Genomic DNA, 20,968 nt, shown 5'->3' on the forward strand with positions numbered 1-20,968 from the left:
CTCATTTTCATCTCTGAATTATCTGGAAAATCTGGAATTTACCCGTTTGATTTAATTAAAAAAATAAGAAACAAAGATTTTAGAAACAGACACACACACGCACAAACACAAACACATTACACTTTTTACTTTCTTTTTTTTTTTTTTTTTCATATTTGTACCTTCTTCCTATTTTGGCTGTTAACTTTCTATTACCAGAAGCATTTACTGTAAATATGGTGATCGGTATCTATTTGAAACAAAACACATAAGCTTTGGATGGATGGTGACATAAAGTCAAATTTAAAATTGGTTTACACCCATCTGGTCCTTTCAAATGAAAAAAAAAAAAAAGATTTCATAAAAAGGAGGGTGTAAGAAGTGAATATTTTGAAAGAAAAAGTTAATATCGAAAAATTAGCTACTGAGATTTGGAATAAGCTAAAATGTCTGGTTTAATCAAAACTGAGTTTAGTACTGAAAAGACCTGTGTCACACTGACGTGTGGTATCTAACCATTAGATCTGGGAACTGGATGTAATGATGCTGCTGAAGAACAGGATCTGCTTTGTCTGTCAAGTGAATTAAATGAAGTAGAAAATGAAATGTCTTTTGTTTTGTATCATAACTTCAGACAGAGGTTGTTAAGAAAAAAAAAAAAGTTGCTTAAATTCCGAAAACAGACACACTAGTGTTTGGACAAGAAAAGTGTTTTGTATAAGGAGCTTTTATACTGATTTTCTGCATTTGACCACAAACCCTTCCACATCATCAACCATGACAAATGGCCTCACCTTGATGGTGGCGTACTCGGGCTCGTACGTGTCGTCCCACAGGTCCTGCTCGTAGTAGAAGAGCCCGTCGTTGATAACCTTGACCAACTCGCTGGACAGCTTGGCGCGCGATGTGTGGTGTCCCGTGCGGTCGCCGCCCGGGTGCTTCCTCAGGTAGGGCGGCGTCTGTGTCACGATCAGGATCTTGTTGACGTCATGGTCGTCGATTTCGCCGTCCGTCTCCTCGTCCGACCAGTCGGTGAAGGTGTTGCGCCGCCCATCCATCTGCTCCATCTCCTCGTCGAACATGAAGTCCAGCTCCTCTGGTTCGTCCTGCTCCGCTCCGTCCTGATCAGAGTTCCAAGTTTAAATGACAAATATTCTTTGGTTCCAGCTTCTCAAATGTGAAGATTTGCAGATTTTATTGTATATTTTTGTAATTTAAATATCTATGAGTTTTTGACTCAGATTAAATGAGAATCTTAAAACATCACAACGACTTAACATTTAATAACCTGGTGATTAAATCAACAGAATAGAGGAATCAAAATCATTACTTGCAGCTGTAAAAAAAAAAAAAAAAAAACACAAATACTTCTAGTCTAAAGTTTTACTTTTAGGGGAATAAAAATCAAGAGAGAGTTCAAACACACCTTAATTCCTGGGGTAACAGGGGAGGCCGAGGAGCCAGGCTGCGGCACCGGGGAGCGAATCAAGTCGTCCTTCTCCTTCTGCTGCTGCTGCTGCTGCTGGAACGAGGGGGCCTACATCAGTCAACCAACACCGAGCACACAGGAGCAGGCAGGGGAAGGTGGTGGTGGTGGTGGTGGACGAGGATATGGACAGAAGTGAGCAGATGGAGGAATGAAGACCGATGTTTAAAGTAAAGATGAGGAGAAGGCAAACTGATTTGACTGTGGTTTGACATAGCTAATTAAACAAAGTTTCAATTATGAAATTGACCAGAATGCTGCATGTGGCTGTGAAGATGTAATTCATTGGTTCTACATAAACAATGCTTGACGGCTACCTGCCAGCTGAGCTTTCAATTTTTAATGCTTTTGATGAAGAGTGAAAAATGTGCAGCAAAGCCCAAAGTGACGTATTTAAAGAACGGTCCAAAATTCATAATTTATATTCACATTAATAATGATATAAAACAGCAGATCCTCACACTGGAGAAGCTGGAACTAAGGATTTTTACTTAATGAATAACTTTTAATGATTAACTGATTATAAAATTTGTTGCTGATCAGTAAATGTTCTAATTATTTCAGCACTAGTTGTTTGGCACAAACACTTTTTAACAAGGTTTAACATGAAAAAAATGAAGTATGTATGTAGGCTCTCCTCTCTGACTTCACAGGAATACATGTTTCTGCTGGGAAGTGGCCACAAGTCATCATGATCCATGGAAAAAAAAAAAAAAAAAAAAAAAATCACTGAATCGAAAACTTAAAATGATCATGTGAGTGAGTGACATTGTAAATGACACTGATGGGTTTCTGTATCCTGGACGTAAACATTCAAGGACCTCAACTACAGTCGTCCTGCTTCTTCACCGTCTTTCTAAACCTTCTGAGAACTTTTTTGGTTGGACCTGAACGTCACCTTTTCTGCGCTGACCTTGGGTCTGGCCGGGGAGGGTCTAGGCCTCTTCTTGACCTCAATCCAGGACTCAGAGTCCAGGTCAGGGAGGCTGGCAGAGAGGCCCTTGGGCATCGTCTTGAGGTTGGAGATGTCTGATTCAGTCTTGGTCTGCTGCTTCACTGGTGTGGAGGCCCTGGGAGACCCTGCGGCAAACACAGAGTCACAGAGAACATTTGATATGGCGCCATCGTAGAAATGATGTTTCTTGTGATAGATCTGAAACAAAAGGTCATATTTCTCTCTTACTGAGCCCTAAAAGTCTAAAACTGCCAATTAGTTAAATTATTTTGACCCCATTGAACATAAATCACCTTGTTTCATTTTTAGTTACCTTGAAAAAAGACAAAAAAGGGCAAATCATCACAGCAGAAATCCAGAGAAATTACATGTGATTCCTTGGCACAGTTTGACCCACAGTTCAGTTCCATCTACAGGAGCTTAGCAGCTCACCTCTGGGCTCCTCGACCATCTGTCTTGGGACAAACTCGGGGCAGTTGATGAGCTGGGAGAAGTCGGTGTGGGTTTGGTTAGGCATGCTCAGGCCCGGCAGAGGCCACTTCTCAGGGTCCACCTTCCGACGGATTTTCATGTCGATCACCTCCACTTCCTTACTGTCCTTCAAAGCCTGACAGGAGAGATGGTGTGTCAGTTACTCTCTGCGATTACAGTGTTCACACTGTGTTCAAAGTATATATGCTTCAGGCGTCTTTTACTTGAGAAGATCACAATTTTTTTTTTTTTTATGAAGAGCTGAAAGGAGAGAGATTTGCTTTGAGATAAACTATGAAGTGTGAAGAGGGGGTTGTGATTTTTTTGTCAGGATTCAGACGACTACATTTTCAACTGTCAGATGTTTAAAGCAGCTTAGCTTTTTACCTTTTGACAGTGTCAGCAAAACCTTAAAAGTTATTTTTTTTTGCAGTTTCTGTGATTTTGTTTAAACTGGAAATGTAACTTTTGTAGCTCATATTGTTCATTACATTTTTTTTGTGATTGCATACCATGTTCCCATGATTTGTGTCTCAACGCTTCAGTGGAACCAGGCAACAAGTTTCCAAAATCTTGAATTCAAGATTTATTCTGTTCTGACACTGTTTAAACCACATCATCATCATCATCATCTCAGATTCTCCATCTGCATCTTCACTGGCCACTTTTATCAGGAAAATCTCTGAGTCAAAAAAATGTGTTCACCTCCAGAATGATGTTGACGTCGGTGGTGAGGGCCTGCACTCTGTGGAAACTGGCGATGAGTCCGATGGGCAGGAAGCCCTCCTGATCCATCTTCCGCCGCAGGAAGAAGTCCCGCTCCAGGTTGTCCAGGCTGAAATAGTACTCACTACAGGGGTTGGAGAAGTGAGGAAACACATGGTCAACATTATCCAGTATATACTGACGAGTCCGCTGTTTGTTGTTCCCTCACGTCTTTCCCTTGTGGGAGGGACTAAGACGTGAGGAAAGGAGTCAGATGAGAGAGACACAGAGACAAATGAGTGGGCCTCATTTAAATAACTCAATTAAAACAGAAAGCCTCACACAACCGCAATATTGAGAGAAAAAAAAACATCTTCTGAAAACACTGGAAGCAGAGACTGGTTTTCAACAGTGTGATGTGAAACCCAAACCTTCCAAAGAACCACTAAGCAAAAACAGAAGATTGGACAAAATTTCAAAGACTCCGAGTCCTTTACTACAGATTTAAACTGAAGGGAGCACCGAGTGCACACAAGGAAACAGTTACACTCCTTCAGTTAAGCGCCAAAAATCTAAAAACTACTGTCTCAACACTCGCACAGTGCTGTCATCTGGCAAAGATTGAATGCAAATGTGTGGTGGGTAAGTGGCCGAGTTTAGGGGAGATGTGTATTTTTGTTGTAAAACTTCCCATAAATGTATGCAAGATAAACCATAAAAACAATTATGATTTAAAAAAACCGATAACCCAGACATCTCCAACTCTGTCGGACCGGCCTAAGGTTTTGGGCATTTTTGCTTTTGTTTGATAGCAGCAGCAGAGACACAGACTGGAAATGTGGGAACAGAAACAGGGGTATGACGTGGTCGGGAGATGAACCGTGTCGCCCCGGCCTGACACATTTTGTTCAACACACATTTGATTTATGGGAGGTCAAGCAAACTGTGGCTTCTCAACCATGCAGCAAAAAATAGCGAATATTTGAATTTGTTTTACCTTTTAGATCTACTGAATAGAAAGTTGGTTTTTGCTTTCATCACATTTTGTTTTTTCTTTTCTTGCTCTGATAATGTGACAAAAATCGAATCCAGGAAGCGATAAGAACCAAAATTAATACACAGAGCCCAATTTGATCAAATCTGAAGATGAACAAATAAGGATCAGATTATTTAATCAGTTTACAACTCATACTGTAGGTAAAAGAAATATGTGAATGAAGAGTATGTATAAAAGAATACTCATTGACTTAATTTTGCACTCCCACAACATTGGCCAACTCAAGCTGGACGCAGCAGAACCAGAAATAACGTCTGTTTTATTCCACACATTCTTCCTCCTTGTCAGAACCTGGCGACTACATTACCCACAATGCAACTCGGACATCGAAAGTTCAGTAAGAGATTCAGGTATTGTGGTAATAGTGATTAATGTGGCCCTTCAAGCACAGTTAAGGAGAGGGCAACAGAGGCGTGGTAAACTCACTTCTCCGCACTTGCTGATTTTTATTTTTATTTTCAAACTTTTAGTGTTTGAACCCAACCACTGACTCACGTGACATCATCTGAGGCATATTTAAGATTTCATGTAGCTCTCTCTGGAGCCACAAAAGACTTTATACAAGTTTAAGATCTACTATCTCCGTGCATGGTCCGGATCAAAGCACATATGTCACAAATTTTTTTTGTGTCAATTAAATTTGTTGTTTTTTGTTTAAATGCTGAGATCAGAGTTGTGAAAAGTTCTCTCCATTGATATTTAGTCAGAGAAGAGACATGAGGAGCTCATCACTTCTACAGCATGACAGATTTCAAACCTTCATTGCACCTAAAACTCAATCGAATCTGTTAAAACGTTCCATGTTTTAGTGCCGCCTTGGTCTCGCTGCTATAAGAAAGAAGCTCAACTTACATCTGCCTCTTGATGTAGTCCTTCAGCAGGTCCTGGTCGACGGAGTAAAGGTCGTTGCTGCTCATGTTGTCGTAGTAGTAGGTCACCGAGTTGCTGAACTTCTGGCCGTAGGGTCCGTCTTTCATATCGTACGACTTGTAGCCATAGTGGTAGTCATAGTGACCTGGACAGGGCAGACACAGTCGGTTAGATGGACAGGCGGAGATTTAGATCATTCTCACACTGCACAGTTTGAGTTGTCTATTCAAGTGACTTTGCTGTGAACTAAAAGTACATTTCAGACAACATATGAGAAAAGCTGAGTGCTATTAATGCTGTTTAAACCATTTATTCTGACAGCTGTTTTCTGTCTTCTGCTCCGCCAGTCTTCTCATAACGTCCTTTTTCATTGATGAATCTTTTGCTACTGAGCCAAGTGGAAGCGACAAGTGTTTTGTTTTGCACCTAATCACAAATTTAGTATTTGGTATTCCATGAGTTAACATTGTATTACTAAATCATTCCACATTTGGTTTAATATGGCCCGGGGCATTTCCATTTTGGATCAAGTTACAAGTAGATAAATTACCCAGATTTATTAAGCTCTGAGTCTGCACATTCCTTTATTGAAAAATCATCCTGTCAGCCATAATTTCATTTTTCAAAATTTGAAGAAAGGCAGTGGGATATGTGGGAGAGACAGGCTGCAGGAGCAAGAGAAAGAAATAAAGATGAAGGAAATAAAACTCAATAAAATTAAGAGAGTGAACGTAGTCAGCCTAAAAATGAGTGTGTGTTAGTGGGAGTGTACCGAGTATGTAGGAGTACGCCCACATAAGAGCCGAGTTAATACACAAAGACACAAAGTTCATCCGCTCAGCATTAACTCTGACCGTCTCTTCAATGCTGCAGAAAGTCAACGTGTCCTCAAGACAATCCCCTCTCATTTCTTCCTCCGGGTTGTTTGTAATCTTTGTTTTCTTTCACACTTTTCTTCCCTCTTATACAATTTGAAAGGTACCAGTGTTTTCTCTACCTCAGTCTGGGGAGGGGAGCGAGGACGGAGGAAGACAGAAAACAAAGAGAGTGAGTGGAAGACGAGCGCGAGAGGGCGAGAGAGCGAGGCGAAGGAGATGTGTACGAAAAGAGTGAACAACAGGGACGAGAGAGAGAGGGAGAATCCTGCCAAAACCAACAGGACTTCGGGGAAACCTGCTTCTCTAGCTGGATCCAAGGCCTTTCCTCATTCCAACACTCTCTGGTTGTTATTGCACATTTGTGTTTTTGCTCTAACTTTGGTGAGGCCTGATCAGGGTCACCAAACACCCAGTTTGAGAGCAGAATCAGCCCCAAAAAAACCAGAACTAGACAGGACACACAAAGCTACAGTTCTGTCAGACTGGCTGGACACCGTTTTGTTTAACCCTGCTTGATTTTGTTTGGCAAAGTCAAACCTTTCTACCTTGTAGCAATACGAGGATAGAGATTATTGAATTAGTAGTTTGACATTTTGGGAAATAAGCTAATTTTCTTTTTCTTGAGAGTTACACCAGAAGATCGATACCACTCTCATTTCAGGTAATCAGCGGTATTGAAGCCTCCTCTCATCCACTGTGTGTTCAAATGGGGCTTTAAGCATCAGCCCCACCCCTGACGCCATCTTACCTCTTTTACATTTCAGACTGTAAATGTTGAGCTGTCGCTTTCTGTGAGGACACTTAAAGGTTCTTCAGAGAGAGAGAGAGAGAGAGAGAGAGAGAGAGAGTGCTCATCTCTCTTCTCCAGCTAACTGACTTTCAACAGCAAAAACAATAACAGAGCGTGTTCAGCTACTCAACCAACCCTGACCTGCCTATTTTGGGAGGAGTGTTTGTATTTCTAAAGGACTGCAAAGTGACAAGTCACTGACAGTGTGTTGAGGTTTCTAATCATTATCAGTGTTTATATCATTTACATAACTTAACCCAGCACAAAGGTTAAAGTGATTTCTGTTTTGTTTTTGCACTTCAATGCTGAGATCAGAGGTGTGGAAGTTCTCTCCAGTTATGTTTAGTCAGAGAAGAGACATGAGGAGCTCATCACTTCTACAGCATGACTGCAGGTCAGATCTGACTGACACAATATCTCCAGCTGAAGTAAGAAGAGTTTTCTGCTTAACAAAACAGCTTTAATCTTCCTATTAAGATACAGGGTAGAAGCTATGAGCTTATGATCACAGGTCCATAATACACTGTACGTATGTGATTTACGAATGTCACAGAGTTGTTAATGTTGGAGTTTAAGCATCACAGAGACACATTCTTGCTTCTAACTAAAGACATTTCCAGTGGTTACAGACACACCAGCAGCACAGTGGTGAAATCTTCACCAGCGCCCGTCAGTGCCAGCACTGTTTCAGGGAAAAAAAAAAAAAAAAAAAAAAAAACAGAGGCTGACAACCACATAAGAAAGGCCAGGAAAAGAAAGCTCTATTTATACACATTTTGTGAGGACAGAAAACTGGTGGTAAAGTTGTATTTTTAGTTTTTAACATCTGCTTCTGCGAGTGAAAAAAAATAAACAATCATACCTCTCCCGCCACCTCTGCCTCGTCCCCGGCCTCTTCCTCTCCCACGTCCGCGACCTCTGAACCCTCCGCGGAACGGCGCCCCTTCGCTCTTCACACTGGACACCTCGTCATGATCGTCGCGCCACTCCCGCTCGTACTTTTGACTGTGCCAGTCTGCAGGGAAACCAGCCACATCCTTGATATCCGCACAAACACATCATCGCACCGGTCTAGCAGATCAAAACTAACATCAAATGAAAGCCAGTTTTCTGTCAGAAGAAAGTTCTTTGCAACTTGCAACATTATGCAGAAGAGCAGATCAGATGTCTTATAACACACTTTGTTTCCTCTGTGAATGTAAGTTATTTACACGTTTATTTGAATGGTTAAGCTGTCAAAAGCAGAAGCTGCAGATTAGGAGCACACACAGATCTCGCTACATCCTGCTGCTGAGTCACTGCCTCAATCAGCCAAATGCAGTAATGTGCATCAATAGATCAACAGCTACAGATGCAGTCATGCAGACACTTTCCGTGGAATAAAGTTCTGTTGTCCCATGCTTTCACACGTCAAGCAGCACTAGCTAATAATAACTCCGGGCATTGAAGGCTTCATGTAAAACCAGATGTCTGGGATTTCTTCACGTCAATTCAAGCTCATTTTCAGATGCTTTTCTCCAAACTCTGCTGACATTTACTACCTGGTACGACCTGAAAACACGCTGCCTCACTTGCTGTCACGGTGATATCAGCGCTGCGTGATGGCATCGCAGACTCACCTCTGAGGTCGTTCCTGGCGTTGGGAGGGAGGCGGGGGTTTTCATTCTGTCTGCTGTTGTTCCTTGAGGCCGAGCGCTCCCTAGGACCCTCCGACTTCACCTCGATCATCAGGGGAACCCACTTCTGCTTGTTTCCTGTTTGTAACGGTTAGAAAGGAAAAGCATGAATTCATTCATTTAGTTCCTAATTTAATTTGAAAATTTTTGAAGTCTTTTCATAAAATTAATATTTCATGAACAGACTTTTGAATCCTCTTTCAAAAGCAAAGTTTTTATTGGAAATATATTGAGAGAGGTGAACTTTCAGCAAAATCAGTTCATTTTCTGTGTAAAATGCATTGAAATTTTCTATATTTTCACGCTTTTTAAAGGAAAATACCTGATTTATCAAAAGCTGCCACATAAAATCTCTCAGGCCACAAACTGCTGCCAAATACTGGCTTCAGAGCATCCCCCTACTGTCGACTATGTGAATGACACTCTTAACTATCTTTTAATACCCTTTTACTACAGAAAGAAAAGAAATACTGGATAAAATTGGACTATTACTGTCAAGAAACAGACACTGATTTAAACCCTTTTTTTTTCGTACTAAAGGGCAATGGCACCTAAATCCCTGTGTAATCAATTGCAATCAATCTTCACCATCCTAACGCTAACTGATGATCACATTTCAGTCATAATGCGTTTGTTCTGCATATATTCTGCAGTGTCTATGATAAATGTAAAAATATATTAAAAAACCTGAAAAAAGATGCCATAAAAGCTTTTATTGCCAAATGTGTAAATTTATTAACTTTTATAAGCTTCTTACTGCCCTGAAAATACTGCAAGTATATTTATGTGTATAACTATACATTAAGAAAAGATTTTTATCATTACTGTGCCGAGTCTTATTATTGGTGAAACAGCACTGACTCAGCTGCAGTACCTCTGCTGACCAGCAGGCTGCATCAGTGATCTGCTGTCTTGAATAACATGTGGTTCATGGGTGCTCTTTCGATGTTTGGGTCAGTGTGTGACAGATCCCACATGCAGTGGGAGAGAGAAAATGACAGCCACTTTTAAGTGACGTGGCCCTGCGTCTATCGGCTGACTGAGTAGGTAAGAGAGAGAGAAGGAGGGAGGGAGGGAGAGAATAAAAGAGAAAAAGAAGAATATGGACCTGCAGATGACAGAGGTTACTGACTCAAGACAGCATGTAAATACTGGTCTAATATTATAACAGTTCACTACAGTTTACAGAGTGACAAATCCTGCAAGCAACATCAGCCCACCAGTCCATGAGCGAGACATCTAAATAGTAACATTGGTTGGAGGTGACTAATTGAGGGTTTGTGTTGGCTCCGTTTGATTTTTCTTTTTGCTTCAGTGCTGAGATCAGAGTTGTGAAAGCTCTCTTCATTGATGTTTAGTCAGAGAAGAGACATGAAGTGCTCATCACTTCTACAGCACGTCCACAGGGCAACACCTCCAGTCGACACACAAAGTTTTGGTTTGATTTTTGCCTAAAACTTGACATTTTAAAATATATAAAAAGTACAGTATATGTTTATGGTCATCAGTTCAACGTTTATGAAAATGACTTTGCTGCCCTTTTATAAGGTGTTTCAGTGTCGACGTCACTGTGGATTGTCTGCGCATGAAGTGTCACAAAGATGTACTCCCACAACAAACCTAACATTCGTCACTGAGGGTAACAATATTGTGAAGGTCAGAAAACACTCGCTGTCTGGCCTGGCTGGTGGAGTTTAAACTTTTTATTGCTGCCAAAACTGCAACTGGCGATGACAAACGTCTACTCAGTCATCTGCTATAGGCTCAAATTATTAAAAAAAAAAAAAAAGAAGAAGCTGAATCCAACTTCAAGTGTGAACACCTTGTGCAAAGTGCAGCAAAGTTCACTGCTGATTTTGACGACATCAACAACGAGCTGAGAAACCCTGGGGGAGAGTATGTGAGAGTAATGGTGTAAAATATCTTCTTTCTCCTGCCTAATATTACCTTACTTCACACTTTTCAGGAGCTGTTAATTATTTCTTCCAGCTTCGTTTAACAGACACCATGACAACATCTACAATTTCTAACTGTCAACCAAAGATTATTAGCTTTAGTACTTATAGTCAGTCAACAAAGAAAATCATTTTTCAAGAAAATCTTTTTTTGACTAACAACTAATTATGAAAAACCCACAGAGAGATAAGGGAAACAATACTAGATAAAAAAAAAAAAACCCTGTCCTCAAAACCCCCAGTCTCAGCTGGAAAGTGAAAGTGTTTGAGGGGCTGGTTAAGTTAGCAGGTGGAATAAGTACTCGAAAATACCTAAAAAAGGACCAAATACAATGTGGTCCAGGCAGGCTGAACAAGTCTGAGTATATACTTTGTGGTTTAGGCTGTACTTCTCACCAGATAAACTGAATTCATTGATGAAATGTACAGAGCTTTGCTAGACAAAGATCTTTACCACTTGTGGGGAAAACACTGGCCTGAGGATGATGCCAGTGGAAAGTCCATGTTTGTTACATCAATAAAAAATCTTATTATAATTTTTTGTCATCTCAAATCAAAACCGTACTCAGGTGCACTTAGTTTTGTGCTGAATGCCTACACTTGTATGTTAGCTACAGATTGGTGTTAACAGGCTGAAGTTTAAAATCAAACACACAACCCTGTTTGGGTGCCGACATTAACTTGTACTTATGTTGTGTGTATTATCATTTTGCTTTTCAGCATGTTAATTTGCACAATCTCCGATCAAATTCACCTTTTTTCTTCGGCCCGTTCTTCTGGGAATCGTCGTCACCATTCTTCTCCTCTCCGGAGTCGTCCGACTTGGCCTTCAGGTTCTCCTTGCTCTCCTCGTTGCTCTCTCTCTTCTCCTTAGAGTCCTTCTTGGCTGTTGTCCTCTTGGGGGCCTGGAGACAAAACAGGTTCAAACAGATACAGATTTAGAAAATATCTAGAGACACATTTAAGCCCATCACAGGAGGCAACAACAGCAGAATTACACTTGCACTTCATGTTGTCTGACAAAACTATTTTGCAGAACACATTTTTACAGGAAATGAAACTGACTGAAATTAAAGGCACAGATACAAGTTTACACATTGGTCTTTCCTGATTTAGCAAAGTGTAATCTGGAATCTGACGTCAAAACAAGTTTCATTACATTTTGTTTTTGGTTAAAAATGCACAGGATTACAGTCAGGCAATTGATTGTCATAAACCTTCCCCCTGAACAGTGACTGACCAATCATAGCTTAACAACTGTAACTAGCAAGCATGTATGCTAAGATAATTATGTCAAGCTTTGGATTCCTCAGCATGCCAACATGGTGGGCATGAGGCTCTGGTACGAGAGATACTCAGTATCCAAAGAGTATGACAGGTGGTCTTTACTTTTAGTCTTTACAAAACCTGAGACTGTGCTGACCTTTCACACGTGACATGTAGCTTTAGCTTCAGTCGTTAAGTATGATATCACGCATGTAGCCAGCAAATGCATTGTTAAAACCCTTTACAGGCTTCTGGTTTTTAAGCTAGTTAGCTGGAGACTACGTTTTCAGCCAACATCAGTTTGGGGAACAAGCTAGCTGCAGTTTGTAAAAGCTGCCAGTGACAGTAGTCATTTCAGCTAGCTAAATCGCTGCATGCTTGCTAGAAATAAGAAGTTTCTTTAGTTTACCTCTGTGAACTCGAGGGCCTTGTTGTCTAAAATCACCATAATTTGAGTGGTATATGGTGGGCCACTGTTATTATTGTAACCTGCATATTGCCTGACAGGCATCGTAACTAAGGGGGGATTTGCAAACAAGTCAATTGCAGGAAATAACTAGATGTTTCTAGGCCAACATCAGAATCACAGCATATATAACTACCTTGTATAGCAGTTATCACACTAATTCAAGTATACAACCAGCACTCATTACACCAAGGGCAATATTTCAAATCTGTAATGAAAAGTGTAAACTAAATGAATCAAGAGCAGATAATTGTGAATCAAAGAAGGTTTTAGTGTACAATACCCAACAATCTAGTTTGTAGAATAAAGTGGGATCAGTATATAAACAGATAATAAATAATAGGTTTTGCATTCAGCAAGGGAGGTTTTAGGGATTTTATACCCTCAGGTTGACATTGCAAATATTACCTCCGCGGGGCCACAATAAAAATGAATGGGACAAAGCAGACTTTGCATGTGGTTTATAGTTGTCATTATCCTGTCTTTTATTCAGTCTCATTATAATGTGTAACTGCAGCAGAACAACACTACCTACTACCACTGTCCTCCAGCCAAGCCTGGGCTAACAAGCAGTTACAGACACAGGATGGCTCACCGAACATGGATTGCTTCTGGTGGTTATCTTTGCGCACAGAGCCGGTATCTGAGTTTATTCAAATCAAACAGAGCCCAGCTGCTGCTCTGTGCTACAGCGGCTCAGCTATCAGCTACACACATATCTGCAAAGTTTGACACTCCTGAAGGGTTTGCATAGAAGTCATGCAAAGCATTTGTGTTAAGTCGGGTGAGTAACTAGAGGTACAAGACGATTCATAACCCAAACCATTCTGTCCATGTACACACACTCATACACCTTGACATACTCAGTCTTCAAGGTGTCATATTGCTGACTTATCTAATCGCACTGAACTCAAAGACCCACTTCAAACGTGCACGGTAGGTCTGAATAACATCGTTAACAGTGAGTCTCACCAAACATCAAACAACAAAAGAGGCACAAGCAATTCTGTAATGAGCACGGTCTTGGAATAAACTTGCAAATGTGCAAACAACTTTCATGAAATATACCCATTATGAAATGACTGTGATCAGACTGTCACAGAAATTATTTCAGAAAGCCAAAGGAACACATTTCAGATTTAACTAAATTAGGCATTTGTATTTATCACAGGCTGCAGTGGTTCTCATCCTTCTTCTCATTCGGTTGCTTGCAGGTTTAAGATGAATCAGTGTGTAATTACAGGTTAGGGCTTTTAATTTAATGCTCTGTAATACTTGACATAAGATGTGCAGGAGGCTCCACCTAGGCTACATACAAAATTGTCTGCACAACCTATAATCACATTTTATTTTATTAGACTTTATTTATACACTTCTATTATTCCCATACTATTTCTGCCAAATGTGTAGCTGTTCTTTTAACCCCTTCATTACTCGTTCATCTATCTGTTAAAGAAATGGCTTTTGGCATTCAGCCACAGATGTCAGTTATGTAAATGTTCATTATGGCTTTATTCAGGTATGATGGGACCATTATGGAAAGAGCCAAAATGTTTGTTACTGCTCTTCTTTAAACTGCGCAAAGCCAACAAGAATAAAATTAGACACTGAAGTTTAGTATACTGTGGTCCAAATACTGGTTCAGTAACTTTATCAGTAGCCAAGTGGTCCAAGTCACAAAGTATTCATAATTACCACCAAGTAATTATGCACGTATCAGCAGCTTTAATCTAAAGTCATCAGCTAGAGAATGTTTTGCAATTCAGGGTTGTCAAAGAAAACTTTTCTTCGTTTTTGCTTTAATCTTGTTGCAAAAGACAGAATTTTTCACTTTACTTTGAATTTTCTAAATGTTCCAAACCTCCTTTTGATGTATTCTGAAACCTTACGTTTTCAAAACGAGGTGAAGGATGAGGATTAAACAGACAGATCTACAGTCTGGCTTTTGATAACAGTCTTCATTATTTGACCAAAAAAAAACAAACAAAAAAAACATCTAATGAGCAAACCAAGCTAAGCTGCTATAACTATGTTTGGAGCTTTAAAAAGTGCAGTAGGTCGTGAACTGAGCCTGAGTCTAACTTAACTAGAGGGGAATATGGAAATGCTGAGAGAGACCAAACCAAAATATCAAAAACCTGCCCAGTAACTTTAAGTCAAACTGAAACTTAAACCTACTTTTACTTTCGCTAGTGTTGCTGACTTGTGTTTACTGAGGTCAGTACCAACAAGGCTATAGTAGCCATCTGAGTTTTATTAAACTAAACAGTGGCTTGTTTTTCTCACGGTTTTGATTTGGAGTGATTTTATTGTTGATGATACATGTGGCATTTATTGTATGGATTTGACTGAAGTATAATGTCATCTAGGCACCTGGACCCCATCATATGCAGTCTTTACATCACAGACGTCAAAGAAACAAGTCTTGGACTTCCTTCTAGATGTTGACTGTTGTAAAGGGACAGGCAGTTTAGATCACCAATGGCTGATAGATAACTTTAGAGAAAGGCCTTGTATCAGGTGCACAACCAAATTTGCATCAGCTCATAAATCTCAAACCCTCTAAGCTTAAAGCTTAGAAACTATGTCAAATAGACAGTAATCCTGCCCTTTATTGTGAAGGCAAGTATGACTTCCAGTTTTTTCACTGTGTTTCTATGTATAATTCTCATAGTTTGACAACAAACAACCAACTGTTTAGCCACAGCAAGAAATCATGGCTTGTCTGAGCTGCTGGAGCAACATCAGAAAGTCTGCCAGCTTATCAGTTTATGTACCCTCAATAAACAGATGCTGATTAACTAAAATGTGTTTACACTATGTTTATCCAAATGACTGATAACTTGCAGCATTAGACAGAGCAAAGTGCTAGATCTATAAACAGCAGCATCTCACTGGCTGATGTTTTTCATTGCTGAGAGTCAATTTAGAAACTTTTCCGGTTTACAGTGCGTAGCCTAGTCCCAGCTTCCTGTTTGCAGCGAGGACTCACAGCAAGCTTAGACTCTGTGACACTATGATGTTTTTCTTTTTGTGTGGTGTAGGAATGTTTAAGTGTTTACTGGTATCACAAATCAGATACAGTGACTGAATATCATCAGGTGGGCAGGCTGCAGGTTTCTTGGGCTGCAGGGTGAACTTACAGTGAATCTCCATGAGTCTCTGACCTGCCTGACAGTCGGCGGGCAGGACACGGTCCGTGTCACTGCCTCAATCTGAACAGAGGGAGGGAAGAGCAGTTTAGAGAAGACAATGAGGTGGATGATGATGTGACACACACACTATATCAAAAAAAAAAAAAAAAAAAAAAAAAAAACATACAACAAGCTCTAAAGCTAAACAGAAAATGAACATGAGATGTGAGTTTTAATGTCAATGTTTGTAACTTTTCTAATCGGATTGTTAAAAAATGGAAGCTTAATTGTTTTGATAACCTATGTCAGACATACAGGTTGGGTGGGATGGATTTTACAGGTATTTAGAGCTTTGTGACTGTTTTTGTAAAAAGGTTCTAATATCAGAGAGCCACCAACTGTTATTTATATATTTACTGATGCTCAGGAAACAATTAAAGTCTTATAGGCAAGTTCTACCATGGCATGACATCACTGAATAAGAAACCTATAGACTATGTGAAACGAGGATGGGAAACAGAGCTGGACATTGAAATGACTGAAGACATGTAGCTGCATGCCTGGGAAATGCAGTCGTCCTCCACGAACTCCCGGACATGGAGAGACTACTGTTGGAAAAACTTTATTCACTTCTTTATCACTCCCAAACAGAAGTATAAACAAACTGGCTCTCGGTTACACTGCTGGAGGGAACGTGGAGAAATCATGGTTGATCATGCTCATGTTTTCTGATCTTGACCCACTGTTCAGTCTTTCTGGAAGAAAGTCGCAACAGTCATCTCAAAAAACCCTGGCTTTTATTATCAGTGCAACATTCACATCCCTCCGTCTTGATCTTTCATAATTATTGTATGTACCATGAGTGATAATTCACTCTAAATTTTTAATGATCATCCCATGACCTCATGTTTGTTTGCTTTTCATTTCTTGAATGTGAAATGTGAAATAGTACTGGGCCAAGTCAGTGAGTCCCGACAATCTGGTCATTTTAGGCAGTTGAGGAGTGAGAAAAAAAAAAAACTTAATTATTGCCCCTTTAAAAGCTCCTCTGTGTTGTGTTGCTCTGCTCAAACATCATGAGGGCATTACACGTCTTCCTGTTGCTATCAAACAATGAAAATGCCAAGAGAATGCTGCACAAGCTGTGGATAATAAGAAGCATCTGCTGCAGCTACACTCTACTGAGCTCCCTCTGGGTTTTATAAAGTACATCCAATATCATTTCAGTGGCTAAATGGCTAACGATGATGTCATTACATCAGGGCAGGATTACAATTTTTTTTTATGTTTATTGCTTTGGATTTTGCACAGATGGGAATAAGAGGCAATTATTTTTAGCAAGGACAGTGTGACATGATGGAAATCAAGCGTTAGAGTAGTCGACTGTTCAAAGCTCAGGTGTGAGTGGAGGAGTGTGTTTTCTGAATCAGTAAAGACATGTGGTGTAACGGCTGTGAAAATGGAGACAGTAATGCTGAGCTCACAGGGATGCTGATTCATTCCTCTTCCACCACAGGAAGGTACTGATGAAGCTGCTCAAACAGCCACTTTCACTAAGAAAAATAAATACTCCTGAACATGGCTCCAACCCCTGACACACTGATCACTCTGGGCGCAAAGCAGACAACACAATGGGCTGAAACATAAGAAGCCAACTGGTTACATATGTTAGTTCTGGTTTTGTTTACTACCGCAACACACAAGAGTCCACTCTACGCAACACACTGTGGCCTGAACACAGACGTGTGCTGTTAAGTGTTGTTTTTCCCAGAGACCGTAGAGGAAGAGGAGAACTATTTATGCCTGTGTGCAGTCCTGATACTTAAAGCTGTTGCCACTTAATACCATTTTGATCATACCAGCTACCAGAGACGGCGTTGATTTGATTGTAAAGACAGAAAACAGGATGACATAACTAAAGGGTTAAATAACAATCGGATTCCAAGTCTGTCTTAGTGCAAGTATGTGAACTGACAAGAGTGTGGGTCATTCCTTCTGTCCATGCTGGCCGTGACGCAATCCCTCTCTAACTGCATCCTTAAGTGCAGATGAAACTAATGTGAGGCTGCAGCGAGAGGGAATTTTATATTAAAAACACTGTAATGTTGGATTTTACCTATTTGATTGGTTTGACTCAGACTTTGCTTATAATGTATTTTTTTACTGTGGGCTTTCCCTCCAACTTCTTCCACTAGGGAACTGGAACTTCAACTTATAAATAGGTATCTATGTGTTATATTAAGATGGACTTCAAACTAATTTTGTTGAAGAGAGAAAATAGAAACAGAAAATATAGAAAAATAGAATTAAACATCTTATTTAGAGATGCAACAACTATTCGATTGACAGAAAATCAATCAGCAGCTATTCTGATGAACAAATAATTGTTTCAGTCATCGTTAGACAAAACAATCACTGCTGTCAGCTTCTCAAATGTGACAATCTGTTGCTGTGTCTGGTCCTGATGGTAGAGTAAACTGAGTATCTGTGGGGTTTGGACCGTTCACTGGACTAAACAAAGCATCTCTGTCTTGAGGAAATTGATGGGGAACATTTCTCTGTTTTTTGTGCTTTATAGACCAAACAACTGATGAATTTAAAAAAAATCAAGAAATTAATTGTTAGTTGCAGCCTTAATCCTCTTATTGCTTGTGATGTCCCACCAACAGTGCAAAATAGAAAAGCAGAAAATCGTCACTTTGGAGAAACTGGAGCCAGAAAATGGAAACATGTTCTTAGTGTAAAAATATGAACTAAACAATTATTGATTATCAAAATAGTTGCCAATTAGTTTTCTGTCATTGGACTCAGACTGGAATTGTTTCAGCCCTAATATGAAAACAGAAGTAATCCAACACATCCTGAAGATTCAGACATTGGAACTAGCATCATTAATCATTAACTATCAAAACAATAATAAAAAAATTTATCTGGAGAAAAGCCACAAAAGGAAATCCATACAAGCCCATACAAATCCATAAATGTAGGAATTTTTATTTTACAGCTATGAAAGGTAGATAACAAGATGGATTATTGTATGAAATATTGAAGTTCAACTTTAACTACAGCATCAGACTCTACAGCACAAACCTGCAATCAAAACTCTGCCTTTATCAAATTTCAGTGTCGGTGTATCAATTTCCCAGCATGCCTGATCTGTGGAGCTCAGTGAGTGATTTACAGCTTCAAATGTTACGTGATGGACAGTGAACTCCGTCCCCCTAAGAATAGCAGCAGCACAGATCCAGGGGTGCTTTACTGAGGGGGGGATCCCTAAAAGGACATCCCTTCCCAGGGCTTGGCCATCGTCTCCCAACTCCGCCCCTCCCACCCTTGATTTCTGCCACCGGACCCGCCGGTTATTCCTGGCTCTGGTGATGTGACCCACATTTTCATGCTCGGGGACACGCACTCTCCCTCATGTTCTAAAGACCTGGCTGCCTAAAATAGGGCAGGTTACCAGGGTCGCTCTCCTGGTGACACACTATCATCCAGAGATCAGAAATAGAAAAGGGCTCTCGGGAGTGACTGGTTACTGTAAGAGGGAACAAATTAGATGCATCCCCTGTCGGACCAACAGCTGGAAGGAAAGAGAGGTTAAGTATAGAGGGGAGGGGTTCTATATGTTGGATATATGGTTGAGGGAGCTATGGACACCTGAGCTGAGCCAGTCTAGACTAGAGTACAGTTCATATGCATCAGGTTAATGTTGGGAACACCTCTGATTTCTCCGTTTTTTGCTGTTAAAAGAAATAGTAAAATTTGATGAGAAGACCAAGAAATCGTCATAACCAGTGATAAAGTGATATTTTTACACATTTGTTTTTGTATGTATTAAACAAACAAGCTACAAAATGACAGTGACTTTCAAAAGGTGCTGACCAACAGTCTAAAACTTAGAAGATATTCGGTTTAGAAGAGCAGGAGAAGCTCAAATTTGAAGTTGCAACCAGCACATATTCTGTGCTTTCGCTTCATAAATGTCTTCAACAATGATTTGATTATTGATATTAGTTGTTGACAGCTTTTCTGTTAATCCATCAATCAGCTATTTCAGCAATCTGTGGACAAATGAGCCAAGTGGGTCTAAACTAGAGCTGGGCTGGGACAGGTGTAGATGTTTAGGCCTAAGACTAGTTAACAATGTGTTTATAATCATTTGAAAATGAATACAATTTTGGTTGTCCTCTGATTGGACAACTTAGAGTGTTTTAATTCGAGCTCTCCATTTAACTGAAAGGATTTACATGTTAGAATCCCTCAGGTCTGAGATAAGATTTCTTCTTCCAAATCATTGATTTTTTACTATTTCCATGGCTACTGAAAAAGAGGACTGATTTCAGAGTTGAAACATTTTGCCTGATGCCAGCTCTGAGGTCAGCCATCTTTGTTTTGTCTCCACAGAGTCCAAGAGGTCCTGGCATTGGTGGTGAGCCTGGACTAACCCTAGCACTTTAAAAAAAGAAACATGCAGTCCTGAGGACACAGAGTCGGGCCAGCAGACGCAGACTGCTCTGCTCTGTCTGGACGTGCTGTTTAGCTGCTGTGTAATTACAGCCACAACCATTAAAATACCTATTGTAGAAAACTACACACATCCACTACAGCGAAGTGTAGCAGAACGAGCTGATTGGTTGGTGAGTATAATAAGTTGGGGCTTGAAGCTACTAAGATGCTCTTTTAATCAACACCATCCCCCTTATTGACTCTGTTGTCACCTATGTCTGTTAAACCTTTTGAACTTTTTAAAAAGGAGTCACACCTGAGCAACAGACACCGACACTAACGCCTGTCTGCCTCTACCTGCTCGTCATTGTTGGTATCAAGTTGTTAGTATTTTTTCCTGAAATTATACGGCCACAGCTCTTATGTGAACTTAGCGCTGCGTGAAAACACCTAGTCATACTTCCAATCACAAGTCACATAATCACTGAGGTAACAACTCAAAAGCTCTGCTGTTCCCAAACGGCGATCGGCTGCAGACACGTGGGTGTAATTCCTGTTTTCTCATCACTTAAAGACACAGTGAAATAAAAAAAATGTGTGAACTTATTATGTTTGTATCAAAATCCCTCCCTTCCCTTAAGCATTTAAACATTTTTGATGAGTCATCACAATCCTGAAAAGGGGGGGGGGGGGCAACGACGACATAACTTTATCCATTCAAATGTGATTTGGGGAGATCAACCCCGCCCAATATACAAAACTGCTCTCGACTCTCTGCCCAAGGGACGTAGTAGTTAGCTGGGCAATATCATGTGTCAGATGTGTGTGTGTGTG

At 40.3% G+C, this 20,968-nt stretch overlaps 1 protein-coding gene across 7 annotated transcripts in view; it reads right to left on the reverse strand.

Annotated features, from left to right (window-relative positions):
* larp1 (La ribonucleoprotein 1, translational regulator) overlaps positions 1-20,968 on the reverse strand; it is a 54,864-nt gene that overhangs the window by 9,815 nt on the left and 24,081 nt on the right. Inside the window, exons 4-13 of one of the 7 annotated variants that reach the window (XM_056397220.1) lie at positions 15,698-15,769; positions 11,577-11,727; positions 8,811-8,945; positions 8,054-8,206; positions 5,506-5,668; positions 3,597-3,741; positions 2,853-3,027; positions 2,379-2,545; positions 1,406-1,492; positions 774-1,100 (exon numbers count right to left, since the gene is read on the reverse strand). In XM_056397220.1, the coding sequence (XP_056253195.1) occupies positions 774-1,100; positions 1,406-1,492; positions 2,379-2,545; positions 2,853-3,027; positions 3,597-3,741; positions 5,506-5,668; positions 8,054-8,206; positions 8,811-8,945; positions 11,577-11,727; positions 15,698-15,769 (1,575 nt within the window). Of the gene's footprint in view, positions 1-773; positions 1,101-1,405; positions 1,517-2,363; positions 2,546-2,852; positions 3,028-3,596; positions 3,742-5,505; positions 5,669-8,053; positions 8,207-8,810; positions 8,946-11,576; positions 11,728-15,697; positions 15,770-20,968 lie in introns of all 7 variants that reach the window. The other 6 variants (XM_056397219.1, XM_056397218.1, XM_056397215.1 and 3 more) reach the window with 6 other exon arrangements.

This window comes from Seriola aureovittata, chromosome 15, assembly GCF_021018895.1.
Source record: "Seriola aureovittata isolate HTS-2021-v1 ecotype China chromosome 15, ASM2101889v1, whole genome shotgun sequence".
In the NCBI taxonomy this organism is placed as follows: domain Eukaryota; kingdom Metazoa; phylum Chordata; class Actinopteri; order Carangiformes; family Carangidae; genus Seriola; species Seriola aureovittata.